This window comes from Limulus polyphemus, unplaced genomic scaffold (genome assembly GCF_000517525.1).
Source record: "Limulus polyphemus unplaced genomic scaffold, Limulus_polyphemus-2.1.2 Scaffold454, whole genome shotgun sequence".
Taxonomy (NCBI): domain Eukaryota; kingdom Metazoa; phylum Arthropoda; class Merostomata; order Xiphosura; family Limulidae; genus Limulus; species Limulus polyphemus.
Genome location: NW_013666064.1, coordinates 422331 through 437018, shown reverse-complemented (window position 1 = coordinate 437018; position 14688 = coordinate 422331). Strand labels below are relative to the sequence as shown.

General features: G+C 31.9%; 1 protein-coding gene across 2 annotated transcripts in view; it reads right to left on the bottom strand.

The window, feature by feature from the left end:
- Positions 1-14688, bottom strand: part of LOC106458380 (glycine receptor subunit alpha-2-like) — a 49053-nt gene that overhangs the window by 29749 nt on the left and 4616 nt on the right. The window contains exon 2 of one of the 2 annotated variants that reach the window (XM_022384575.1): positions 2662-2780. In XM_022384575.1, the coding sequence (XP_022240283.1) occupies positions 2662-2780 (119 nt within the window). Of the gene's footprint in view, positions 1-2661; positions 2781-14688 lie in introns of those variants that run through there. The other variant, XM_022384576.1, reaches the window with a different exon arrangement.

The following is a 14688-nucleotide window of genomic DNA, read 5'->3' as shown; positions in this document are numbered from 1 at the left end:
CTTCGACAACATTAAGTATCATTAAATTCACGAAGTAGCAATGTGATCAAGATTAATTTCTTTCACCCCTAATTATGAGCAGTCCTATATGTTATCGGAGGCATGCGAATGTTTCTTTTTCATCTTTAATAATTCAGACTAATTGGAGTCACAAACAATGATTAATTATAACTAAAACGTCAGTTTATCATTAGCACAATACATGATTATAGAAAATACAAAATAAAACCAAATCAGTTGCCCAAAAAATGATATAATTTGAACAATGCAACAGTGTTTTGTATTTGCATTAATAAGAGTAGTTTATGCTACTGTTATTTTATTGTGGTATGATTATGAAATATTGCTCCAAATGTCCGGTATTATTCCTCACAATTCAACCAAGTTGTTTGGATATCGTTTGACATTCTCATTTTCCACGTAAGCTCCTACAGCCTTAATAATAGGACTTTGTGCAGATCAAGCCATGGTTTCGACTGCTCCATCGGCTTTTTTTTTCGTTAGAAGCTTCATTTAAACACATTTAATGAATGCTTTGTTTTACTGTAAGATGAATCCATGTCAACGTGTCTCGTTCTTGAGGGCTTGATATGATAAATACTGTGAACTTGTACATATTTTCGATCAGGGTGCCATAAATTTTGTCTAGATCTTCGATACCATTGACTGAGATGTACTATCCCTCCTCCCCCACCCCAGCTTGTTTCGTTATAGATTATGTACATTAAAAGTGAGTCCATTCTCTTCTCTAACATAGCACAAATTATCATTAATTGCTGCTAATCCCAGTGTTTGAAGTCTGATGCCCAATTCAGTCTTTTGTTTTTTTTTATCACTCTTAGCAGATTTATCTTACTGCTCTAGAAGTGGCATTCGTACCTATATTACAGCTATGTTATTAGCGAAACCTCTAGTGGATTGTCGTGTATCACGTAGAACATTCTCTAAGTTACTTGACATCACCTTTCTACCTCGAAAGTTATATCATCAACATAATTAATTTCAGGTACCCTCTTCAGAGTGTCCACACATCTCCTGTTCAAACATACAATCTCACTTCAATCTGCATCATGAACCACATATTTTATTTCTACATTTGTCACGTGGCATTTCTGTCTGGACAACTATTAGCGCTTTCACCATCCTACTGTGGAGATAAGTATACTTTCTGTACTTTTATGGGCATTATGCTGGTTTGAATAGCAGCCAGTTACGGTGTAAGCTACCAATACCTGACTATGCTTTAAAGCAGCTCATTTTTTCACATGAAAGAAAATACATTTGCATTTTATGTAATAATAATATTTGCATTTTATACAAATTCTATTCACCGTTTCCACTATTCTTTACTATACTGTACATAACAAACAATAGTTTCATCTTATTGTCTACCATAAACTTACAGTGAAATATTTCTAAATTTAAGACTCCACCTTCATTGTATTATCTCTCGCGGTATATTTAACATAACCACATGTAATTCAATATTAAATTCTATCTAGCCTGTTTCCTTTTTGCTTTTTTGTGTTTTATACTGCAATAGGTAGCTTAAAAAGGTTTTTATTGTTAATAACATGTGTTTGTTTTTATTGAAGTAATTTTGTCTTTAAATAGTTCTTGATAAAAACAACCTTTAAAAACAGTGCAATAAATAACGAATCAGGAGAACACATAGTTAAATTAACAGCTTAGTCACACATTATAACTAGAAGTTTTCTGACTCACTTCTTTAAGGGAAGGGGCATGTGAGAAAGTGGTGTAAAATTTATTAGATTCCAGATCGGTTTATTTTTGTATTGATGCAGTGTAAGTTATTTTTATATATATTCAGGAAGAATTTTTCTTTACATCTCTCGTTCTATTATACAAAGTTAATTCGATCAGTTAAGCAAACAAAGATCAACCTGCTTTTCGGGACGTGAATTCTATTAGTTTTTGTTTAGACGAAAATATTTTATGAGTATAAATTATTTATTTGCATAACAAAATGTTGCTTTTATTTCCATACAAATATGCAAAGTCCTTAATTATAGTCAGTAATACAAACTCAAGAAACAATGTATAAAACAATCGTCCCTAGATTTTTAAACTATTTGTATGTTTTTAATCTAAAGCTATTAAAGTAAGTAAGATTTTTGAAAGGCAAGAAATGGTCTACTAACTTTTAGCTCCAAAGCTACATTTTCATTTGTTTTTAAAAATAATAAGATATATATTCCACTGGATGAAAACCAAAATTAACCTTCAAATGTCGATATAAACTAAAGAATATCCATGAAAGACCATGTGAACACTGTTTAAAAACCTAAACGTGAAGAATACTACAGATATAGTAAATTCTATTACACGTAATTTCCATTATCATTAAACGTGTCCATTACAAAAAAATTGTAAGATTTTTGAAAGGCAAGAAATGGTCTACTAACTTTTAGCTCCAAAGCTACATTTTCATTTGTTTTTAAAAATAATAAGATATATATTCCACTGGATGAAAACCAAAATTAACCTTCAAATGTCGATATAAACTAAAGAATATCCATGAAAGACCATGTGAACACTGTTTAAAAACCTAAACGTGAAGAATACTACAGATATAGTAAATTCTATTACACGTAATTTCCATTATCATTAAACGTGTCCATTACAAAAAAATTGACTAACCATTTTCTGGTAAGGGAGGTTTGCCACTCTGGTCAAGATGGTTTCTATTGGTAGAGGCCAGTTTTGCTGCGCCTAAACACTTCTGCGTATCATCAGCGTTGTTGTCTGCTAACACAAATCTGAGAAACAGAAAGTGAAAGAAGGAAAGAGTAATATATGAGATATGAGTTTTATCTTATCATTGACAGTGGACAGAATTTAGTTGAAATTATCTAATATACATGCAGTAAGATACAAACATATTACTTTACAGTCCATAAATGTTAATATAATCTTATTAGACATATCCTATAAGCCATCATACGTGTCGATAATGTTGTTTAAAGTTTATATGTAACCTCTATAGTATATATATAACATTTTAAGCTAACAAACTCAGTAAACATAAATATGCTGAACAATCATCATCTCACACCAGTAAAAAACTTGTTTTATTACAAGCACTTGTAATTGTGGAATGATAGACGGGATATCCACAACATATCTTTGGGTGTTATGGAAGCAGTCCACTATAATAATTTTTTGATTATACATTTTTTAAATAGCTTCTATTTTTTCATTTTTATGATAGTTTGCCTTTTTAATTTTCATACGGTTTGGTTTCATTTTTTTCTTACCAAAGTTTGACGAATTGTAAAAAAATAATGAATGGTCCATCCTTTTAATTTTACTAAATCTTTTATAGATGATTGCTTAATATTACTTAAGTAGTTTGTTGAATTTTATTTAACTTTCCTCTATAGGCTTTCATTTTATTATTCGTTCTTTATATAACAATAATGTTATATGTACTTTGTTCATCGCGTGTATCGAAACCTGATTTGTAGCGTTATAAGCCCTCAGACTTACTATTGAGGTACCGGGGGCGACATGTACCGAGACAATCGGATTGGAATAATATTTAAGTGAAATATTTTATCATTCATTTATCTGAATTGATATTATCGAAAAGACCCTCAGATGTTTTCTGTTATTTTTAATATATTTATTTAGATGTTTGTTTACTAAAGGGGCATGTCGTTATGTCTGATGATGCAACATTTAGAAATTTCATAAAAGTTAAGCCTTTACAGAACATATAAGCTTCTTGTTCTACGTAGAAATAAGAGAACATTATAAATACCAGACTGAGTGAATTATTCACTTAATTATTTAATCATTTAAATATCAGCTACTGAGTTAGAAAGTAAGTCTGAGAGTTGGTGCTTTTGTGATTGAGCTAATCAGTGAATCAATTAGCGAGTTTGTTAGCAATCAATTTGCGAGGATATTCTGTACGTATCTTTATAAATGAGTTAGGCTTATATTAGTTTAGAAGTTTTCTTAAAACGTTATTTGTGTTGTTAGGCTTATATTAGATTATGAGTTTTGTTAAAACGTTATTGTGTTGTTAGGCTTATATTAGATTATGAGTTTTGTTAAAACGTTATTTGTGTAGTTAGGCATATATTAGATTAGGAGTTTTGTTAAAACATTATTTGTGTTGTTAGGCTTCCGAATTAACGTAGATTTAGTAGAAAGTTATTGAATAATTAAATTATTTAAATATTGTTACATGGACTGAACTTTTCATTATTTTTACCAAATATCACTGAAGATCCCACCCAACGATAAAACATGTTAGAACAAAATTTATCATTAAGAGTCCTTTGTTTCTTTTTACATTACGCTCAAATGTTTTGCACATTCTTCAAAGTAAAAATTATTGTCACCTGTTTAGTCTTCGTGTTTAGAACTAAAAGCGATAAGTTTTGTTTCAAAAATACATTTACATCAAATTTTGAACTATTCTGTCTGATGATGATAGTTAACAATCACAAAATATGAAATAAAACATTTGAAAACAAGGTATTGCAAAAATGTATATTAATACTCCCTGAATCATAAGATTGAAAAGGGTTGTTTGAAATAAGAAGAATTCGATTCAATTTTGATATCCTTTTCAGAGACTTTCTTATGATTAATTTCCACTGTTTTCTTATACTGTTTATGAAAACCTAGAAAATATAAACAAGAACTCTTTTTTGCTATGTGACGAAGATTTTTGTTAGTTTTCTCGCATGTCAAACATATATATATATTTTATTAAACTAAAATAATTGAAACGAAGTATTCAGGCGTAGAGTTTGTCTGTATACAGGAAACTTGATGTGATGTTTTTCAAATACAAGAAATATATATTTTATTTAACTAAAATAATCAAAACGAAGTAATTCAGTCGTAGAATTTGTCTGTATACAGAAAACTTGACTAATTCTGACTACTGCTGTACTGAAAGCTTGAACGTTATTACACTGTGATATTCTGGATCAAACAATGCCTTAACTAGTTCAGTTTTTAACGAAGAAACAATTAATGTGATGAAAAGAAGTTTTGTTGTAATAGACAAGGAAATTTGGCGGGGATGGGCTGAGTACATATTTATTCATGATAACATTTTTACAAATTAATAAGTAGGAGAATTAATTAGTCACTGAAATAAAAAATCTCAGCTTGTTTTAGTGAACTGCCAAGGTAATAATACTTTAGGTTGGTCATCTACTTCACACACGTGGTTTACTTTGTATATGTCATTACGGTTGTAAGATCTATTCTTGCACTTGTGACAGCTCCAAAAACTTGGAGAATTTATTTATCTATTACGGCAGGGTCTTCACAGCACGATCTTGTCCTACGTTAGTTTCTACACAGCAGGAGTCTAAATATTTAGAAGATAAACAGCTGCAATAATTCCTCTATCAACAAAAAATTTCGACGTTTAGAAACGTCCGTAACAATACAACAGCTGCTGCTGTTGAAGGTGGTGGTAAACTTCTTCTTACTGAATACTTTTTGTTCGAGATAAAACTCTCTCTTTTCCATCCTAATTACACGCATTGGAAAAGCTGAAAACATCATATAACGATAATTGAAGCATTGGTAATGTCTTTAAAACTTAGAAACTAGTTTAATTAAGCAATATTCTTAATGTTTAGTCAACTATTATATATATATATATATATATTATATATGCATGTAAACAACCAAACTCCCTACCTTTGAACAATATACAACAGATGTTTCATCCATTTGATGCACTTTTTTGTTGTTTGTTATTAAGCACAAAGGGCTATTTGTGCTCTGCCAATCACATGTATTGAAACCCGATTTCTAGCAGTATAAGTCTGCAGACATACCGCTGTGCCACTGGGGGCTCAAATTTTATCATAACTACCAATGAATACATATCCTTACCGTAACAAGAAAATTGTTTTTATTTAGAACAAATTGAATGACTCTCGCAATTTAATTACGAAATTATAGAAAAAATTATTGAAACAATCAGAATTCCTGGTGGCTCAGCGATAAGCTTGAGGGTTTATAACGCTAACATTCGGGATTCGATCTCAGCGGTGGCTACAGCACAGATATCCCACTGTAGAACCTTATGTTTAACATCAAACAAATCAACAGATGAATATTTCTGCACCATCGTACAACACAACAATCACAACTAACTTTCAAATTACGTGAAAAATCAAAACTTTTTACATTGTAGAAGTAAGTTTTGCCTTCAGGTATTTTGAAAAATAAGTTACTGATGAAATAGCGATTTGTAAAGGTAACTAAAAGGGGATTACCGAATGTATACTTTAGAAATACTTGTATGGATTTAGTAACGCTGATAGGTACTTTACTTGAGGAAAGACACTGATCAAAATCCGCTACAGATTTATTCGAACCGTCTGTGTTTTGTAAACAACGTATTAAAATGTCTATTATACTTAGATGTTTCACGCCGTATACTGTTTCACGCCGTATATTCATTTCACCATGTTTGATCACAATCAACTTCAATAAATTTCTTGAATACTGACAACATTATTTTATCATGGTATCATCAATTAAGATCTAATTGGGTCTTGTTCTAATATATACAACTCTGTCTTGCTTAAAGATAAGTAGCTTACACAACCATATCTGACATTTAAAATAGAAGGTATTGGTTTTTCCAAACTGAATGTCATTTTTAATACGAATGGGTTAAGCAGCTACTGACTAAAAGTAAGGCGGCTAGTCAGCAAACTCCCCACTGACTCTGAACCAAATAATGGAATTCATTGCCTCTCTAAAATGCACTCACAGCTGAAAGTATGGAGAAAGTTCAATGGCATCACGGCACGAACCTTGGACCTTCTGATTTACATCCTGGCACCTTAGCCACTAGAACACGTCCGACTGAACAGTAGAGGGAGAGAAAACAATTTTCGAATCTTTAGAAATTTCTCTTTTATACCACTCATAATTTGTTGATATTGGGGAAAAGGGCAATAAGCCACGTGGAGGGTTTTGGAACTTACACTGCATAGATAGTAATATAATAAGTAAACAGAGCAAAACAAACTTACATAATATACACATACATCCCATCCCAAAATAGCACTATTCAAAACCACAAGTTAACAAATCTTAAGTTAAGTAAATTACAACAAATTAAATTAGAAATTCAAGACAAGTGAACATTTTTAAAATTGATTTTAAATTACTCAAATTTAAACATATGCAAAAATAATAATAATAATAATTCTTAACCAGAAACAAAACCTGCCATTCCAAAACGGAGCATACGGAATATTTCTGGTACAATTAACTGCAAAATAATTTATTGAAATGTTGTGTCAAATAAACAATTCTCTCCTATCTGAGCTAGGACTCGTTTTGTTATTAATCACACCCAAGCAAATTATTTGCTAACTATTATATACTCATTTACGAACATCTTAAATCTATGAAAAATAAGAAAATAGTATCTTATGAGCCTAGAGGTCATTGGATCTAAATATAAAAGAAGAGGTCATACTGAACATCGGGATAGTGAATAGACCAAAGACTATATTTTACAATATTTAATTAGCACATCTAAATAGAGATGGCATGTTCATATAGGACAAAGTGTTAACGTCGAGTTGTCACAAGATCATATATTTATGGCCAATTAATTCTGTAGATAAGTTTATGAAAACATTAACAAGTAATAATTTTACTTTCAATAGCATTTTTGCGTTTCTCAAAAGATGTAAGAACCGGACTTATTGATAATAAGGTCTACTCTGTTAGTTTTGATACAATCTCCCAACAGCAACATTTCATAAGATGAAACTATAAATTTATGCACGTCACTTTTATATCAAAATGATAGTAATGAAATGATATTATGTAAATGTTTTCAGAAGCCCATGAGTTGCACCACCAAGGATTTTAATTTTTCAATTCGACAGTAATTTGTTTGACTAACTAAACGGTATGGCTATGGGATTAGAATTAGGATTAGCCTCGTTACTTGTTGACTTGTTCGTTTGCTACTATGAAAAACGCTGACTTGAATAAACATCCTTTTTCGTATCAATGTAACATAGAAGGTATGTGGATGATACTTTCATTATTTTCTAATATTCAAAACAACAAATATACTAATAATTGCTTCCAGTTTAACACCAAGATAATCAAAGTCCATTTTTTGACACCTTGTTCGTATAGAAAATGTCGTTACTGTTTCTTTTTTAGCGCAAGGCTACACAATGGATTATCTGCACTCAGTCCACCGCGAGGATTCGAAACCTGGATTTTAGCAAGTACGTACATTTACCCCTGACCCACGGGGATAATAAAAACGGTAAATCTAATATGTACTGCTTGATAAAAAAAAATAGAGGTTTGTATTTGAATTTTTGTAGCTTACACCACTTTTTTAAGAATTTGTTGAAAATATTAATTCATCGAGAGTATGAAAGAATCAGTACATATGATTTCTTGCATAAAGAATTTTAACATGTACAAAAATGACATTTACAATAGTTATTATAAACAGGATTATTCATGATTATTTCAAAGGTATAAACGTTTCTAAACATCCAAACTGAAATGTTATTAAACAAAAAAAAAAATACTTCAGTATTACCATGTACAAACAGACGTTATTGGTGTTTACACGCATAGCTTCGCAACGAATCATTTGTTCTGTGTCAATAACAGGGATCGAAATACGAACTTTAACGTTATAAACCCTCAAGCTTATCGCTAAGCCACCGATAGATATAAAAGCAAACAAGCCAATTTTAATTTGAAATTAACTATGTAAATAGTTTATCCACAAGTTGAATTAAGATGTATCTTTAAACAAGCTTTCAGGATCAAAATTTGAACACCTATATTGAATACGTCAGATAGTGTACATCATTATAAATGTAATCAACGTTTTTTCGGTATTATTGAATCCACTATTAGGCGGCTTCAAACTTGTAGAAAAGAATAGGAAATTTTAAAATTAACGTCTTTTTACTTTTTGTTTGTTTATTTGTTAAGCACAGAGCTACACAATGGACTATTTGTGCTGTGCCCACTGCAGGTATCGAAATCCGATTTTTAGCGTCTTAAGCTCTCAGACTTACCGCTGAGCCACCGGGAGGGCACGTCTTTCTCTAGCATTAAACGAATGTAGTAAAATTATAATTAGAGAATAGTTTAAAGTCCTCGTAAAAGCGAATAATGAATGGGGAGTACGCATAAAAGGAAGTATCCAACAGAGTTTAAATGAAAAATGAAACACAGTTGTACAACAAAAGTTACAAAATTACACGAATACATAGGTTGTGGCACGAGAGCCATTCCTTCGTTATACCATTAATTCAGTAGGTATACAAAATCATTTGCATAAACAATAAAACGAAATGAAACACAACTTACGTCAAAAGAGAATGTAAGTAACTTTTAAGCTCATAATGAGAGTAAGATTTATAAATGTAATAAAATGCACAAACGTCACACGTTTTTTAAGGGTTTGTTTGGTTTAGAGCAAAGCCAGATTGGGCCATTTGCTATGTTCACCGCATGGAATCGAACCTCGGATTCTAGCGTTGTAAGTCCGTAAACTTACCGTTGTCCAATTCAATCTTTGTGTTAGTGTATTCTCACCAGTCATAAGATGTTGCACTTTGCCTATCACGGTTGGTCTCTATTTGGATGGTTCTGGAGCCTCAAGGTGATCCACATACATTTGTTGTACAATGTCGTTAAATACAGGAGATATCTCCTCTTAGAAATTCTAAATAACCAATTGGAACCCATTTGTATGACCTGAGTATATGAGTATTTTGCGTCAAAAAGGTCTGTTACATACTCTTTCCAAAAACGATCATTCTTTTGTGGTAATGCCAAACATTTAAAAGATATACTTCGGATATATGCCGTTGCACCACGAAAAATCTACTCTGGAAACAGTCTTGTTAAACTATGTTGGTCAAATTGTATCTGATGAAGGCTCTAGCATCGGGGTTGAAAGGTTTTATCAAATATACTCTTAACAAAATCCTCCGAGACAAAAGCCGTCGATACGTTCCAGGCAACAGTATGCAACATAATCAAGAAAGTTCACCGTCTAGAAACGAGGCCAATAGTGTATGGGTTCACCAAGAGAAAGCTTCTAATCATACCACCCATCCGACCATCACATACCTCATGCAGTTGTAGAATGAAACGAGTATTCATGTTATTCCACATGAAGACATATCGATTGTGTCGTCTATGGATTTCTTTGAGATCGAACTGTTGAAATAGGCACTGGGAAGCGGTTGTCCTCGTATACTATAGTATTATGGAAAGTATGCAAGAAGAAGTGTTGTGCTTTTAGCATGGCAGTCTTAGTAAAGAGACTTTGTAATTAAAACTACGATGTACAGTTGTCAGAAAGAGTATATCTGGATTACATGGATTACAGTGAATTGGAAAGGCTCCAAGATCATTTTAATACAACTCACTGGTCCTCTGTACAATAATTTCGTTTTTGTGACATTAGTGGTTTTCAAATCTTTAAAACTTATTTAATTAGCTAAAACAATTTTGAGGATTTTTGGAGAAATATTTAATTGAACATACAATATTTTGAATCTTTTAAAAAATTTTCTTCTCTTTAAATAGATGAATCAGATATTATAAAGTAGCGTAAATACAAACTAATCCTACATAAAAAATACGGAAAAATGATTTGCATATAGACTGATCACCCTTAAATTAAAATATTAAAGAGTCTGGAGCCTGCAGAACTTAGTAGACATTGGAAGCACTGAATGATTTTTCAAGGCTAAGAAAATAGGTAAGGATAAAGTTTACCATATTTATTTATTAGGAAATTCGGTTTTTCTCAAAGTGTACTTAAGAGTATTTGGATGGCAATCTAAAGAACAATAGCGTGTAGCAAGCATTTTAGCAAAATACAACTAGAAATGTTTTAGTAGAAAAAACAGATCCAAATAAATTTTTAAAACTGGTAATCAGTAATTTATAACTGTGTGGTGTAAGGACAAATGATAGTTAAGGAGATAATAAAAACTCACAAAATTAAAATATAATATAGAGCTAATATTTAAATATTACATATACGATCCAGAAAACGTTTTGTTACTGTTGCATTGGTTGTGGAAGTTCATTTCTACTGAGTCTTTTCATAAAGAACTTGTCTAAACGTTTTTTGATCATCATCTATATATTAATACGCTCGTCTGTGTTTTGTTACGGAAGTGACGTGTGCGCGCATACGTATTTAGATAGTATTTATCATTATCATGATAAACAAAACATGAGTTATTATTATCATAGACTAGCAGGGATTCGCAAGACATTTGTGGTCATATTAGTGTCTTTACTACAACAGTACTTCTTTAAATACATAATTTCTAGAATAATACAAAAGAATTATAATCGCAGACATCGAAATCTTATACTATAATTCTGCTGCCGGTATGCCTTATAATCATGCACAGTAAGAATTTTACCCAGAAAAACAGTGCAAGCGCCTGCCTGCGCCAGAGAGCTGGAAAGCTCAACGAACAAGTCACTACAACTACTCTATGAATATAGGAATAACAAAAAAGTGGATGTAAATATTCTTTATTAACCATTTAGTACAATAACGTTAAACGCTTGAAGTTTTCGAAAAGGCCTGACGTTAGGTCCTAGAATAACATTATAAGTTTATTTATAGATAGTATTAACTACAGTAAAGCTTAACCTTAACTAAGCTAGTGTAAAAACGTACACGGTACAGTATTAATTTATCTCTTTATCAAACGTAGGCCTAACATTAGTTAAGCTTTTATAAAGTACGAGTTAAATACAAGTGGACTTTTTTTATGTCTGTGACTACATTTCGTTTGTGTTATTCTATAAGTCTTGTATTTAAAGAAATATTGTTGCAATAAAGATAATAATTTGACAGCAGACCTTTCGTGGGTCACTGCTAGTTTATAATAAAAGCAATAACATGTTTTATTAACACGTATTCCGAAACATATATATTCGGTTTCGCTTAAGAGCATACTGGTGGGAAGGGTGTTGTTTCGATTCACTCTTTTAGTTATTGAGCCGAAACGTTGTCCTTCTGCCCTTCTATCTGAATGTTGTTATTTGAAACCCCACTTTAACCATTCATTTTTCTTCCTATGTCTTTCATAATACTTTTGTTCAGCGTTTATGAATTGGTAAAAATAACTGCCACTAGACATCAATTGAAACACTTCACAGTTGAAGTTTTAAGATAATTCCATCTTATATATATTGCGAACCGTGGTGTCTGTATCACGTTTGAAAAGCTGCGCACCCAGGCAAAGATCAACATTCACTTTTGAAATGACAGGAGAACAGGCATAAATAATATTGATGTCAAATTTTATTTTTGCAAGAAGGATATTCTACACTAAGTTGTTAGGAATTAATCACACTATCATTCGCATTTCAAAATATGATGTGAGAATACAAATGTAGATTTAGTGTGTGTTATTTTTGAACGGCTCTTAGTATGACTGAAACGCTCAACAGTTACTTTTCGCGTTGGTCGGTGTAAGTAGCTCAGAGCTTTGGCTTTGAGTGAAACCAAGAGTGCGACACAATTAACCTTTTTAAAGCCCATCAAATAATTTCATTTGATAGATTAACTTAAACTTTTCCAGTTACTGGGGACGGATACTTTTGCTTGTAAACTGATGTTTGGAAATCTATGAGCAAAATTTAAAGTAAAGTTATCATTAATATACATTTATAAAAATTAAAAACATGCTTTAGCTTATTTAGTACAATTGTTTGCTTGTTGTTAAGCAAGAGGTACATAATGGGCTATCTGCACTGTACCTACCGCCGGTATCGAAACTAGGTTTTTAGCGTTATAAGATCTAAGACTTACCGCTGAGACACCACATAATGAAGAACACTTGTTATTTAGAAAAATACGACATTTTCAGCTATATAAGGTAGATTTATTTCCAAAGTTTCGACTTTGGGACTTAGTCAGGGTAGGATTCATCCTATCAAAAGACATATTCGAATGGTTAATGGTTTAAAAATGCTGTAATGTACTGTAGCCATTATTCTGACAAAGGCGAAAAAACAAAAAGGTAAGTAATAAATTCAAGTTCTAGGTCATTAAAAAGGTCGTGTTTTTGTTTATTTGTTTAAGCACAAAACTACAATATAGGCTCAGGGAATCGAAACCCGGATCTTAACGTTGTAAAACCATAAAATTTCCGCAGGCCCACTGGAGGGTGTATTTTTGTAAGTACGTTTATAGCGCTAAAGGACACAGTTTAAGGTAGAATCTAAAATGATTAAATACGTTTAACAAGAGTAAAATCACTGGAGGGTGTATTTTTGTAAGTACGTTTATAGCGCTAAAGGACACAGTTTAAGGTAGAATCTAAAATGATTAAATATGTTTAACAAGAGTAAAATCAACCAACTTTTTTAATTTTCTGTTACTAGTCATTCAATCGTTCAGATGTTCTTTAATCATTTCACTTAGAAATCTTAAAAATTTTATTTTGAGAACAACATCTGTTACTAGATAGAAGTGCTACACAAGTATGTCAGCAAGATCTATCCCAGGCTGTAAATTACCAAAAAAAAAACACTTATCGACCGTTTGGATTATTTGACTTGTATATTACAACTAATTATTAGAACATATTATATGTATGATTTATTCTTGTCAACTACACTATAATCCAGGTCTCCAATAACTATTATTGCATATACATTGTGGTTTTTAATATATTGAAAATGTCGTCCTCTATTTGATTAATAACTTAAATTGACTTAGAGTATTTAGATTGTGACATTTTAATTAATTATATTATAAATTAGTCGGAAATTGCCATGCAGTTCCACCTATTGAATCTTTCAATTTACCAGTAAGTTTCATATTTTGTGAAATATTTTGTCTGTGGTATGTCTGCGGATTTACAATGCTAGAAACTGAGTTTCGATACCCGTTGTTGGCAAAGCACAAATAGCACATTGTATAGCTTTGAACCTAACAAACCGTTTTTTAAAATATATAATTATATATAATTGTTGTAGAACTGATTCATATGAAGTGAAAATAGATGGTAAGACATTCCAAACTCCTCTACCACTTTTCTCAAATTCAGTTTGAATATGATTGGAAACATTATGCATTGCATTATCAGGTGGAGCAAGAAAAACCTGTCCTCTGTTGCCATGTTTCAAACGTTGCAATTTAAGTTCTTGTTTCTCTGTTTCGTTTTTTTTTCGAATATTCAACCAAAGCTACACAAGAGCGATCCCTAATTTTGAGCTGATAGACTAGAAGAAAGGCAGATAATCAACAATACCTATCCCAGCTCTCGGGCTACTCTTATCGAATAGTGGGAATTAGTTTTACCTTTATTACGTGCCTACGGCCCCAAAGTGGGGAGCGCGATTTGTTTTTGTTGTAACGAGACGCAAACCACGGGCCTTTATATTCACAGTAAAACATATTAATTATTGGGCCGTGCCCGGTCCTTGTTTGTGGATGATTTGTGCGAGTAAAAGAGTAGCCCAAGAATTGGCGGTGGATGGTGATGACTAGCTGCCTTCCCCCTAGTCTTTAACTGCTAAATTAAGGACGGCTAACGCAGATAACCCTCGTGTAGCTTTGCACGAAATTCAAAACAAACAAATGGTGTATTTAAGTGTTTTACACTCACACAAAAGAAACCT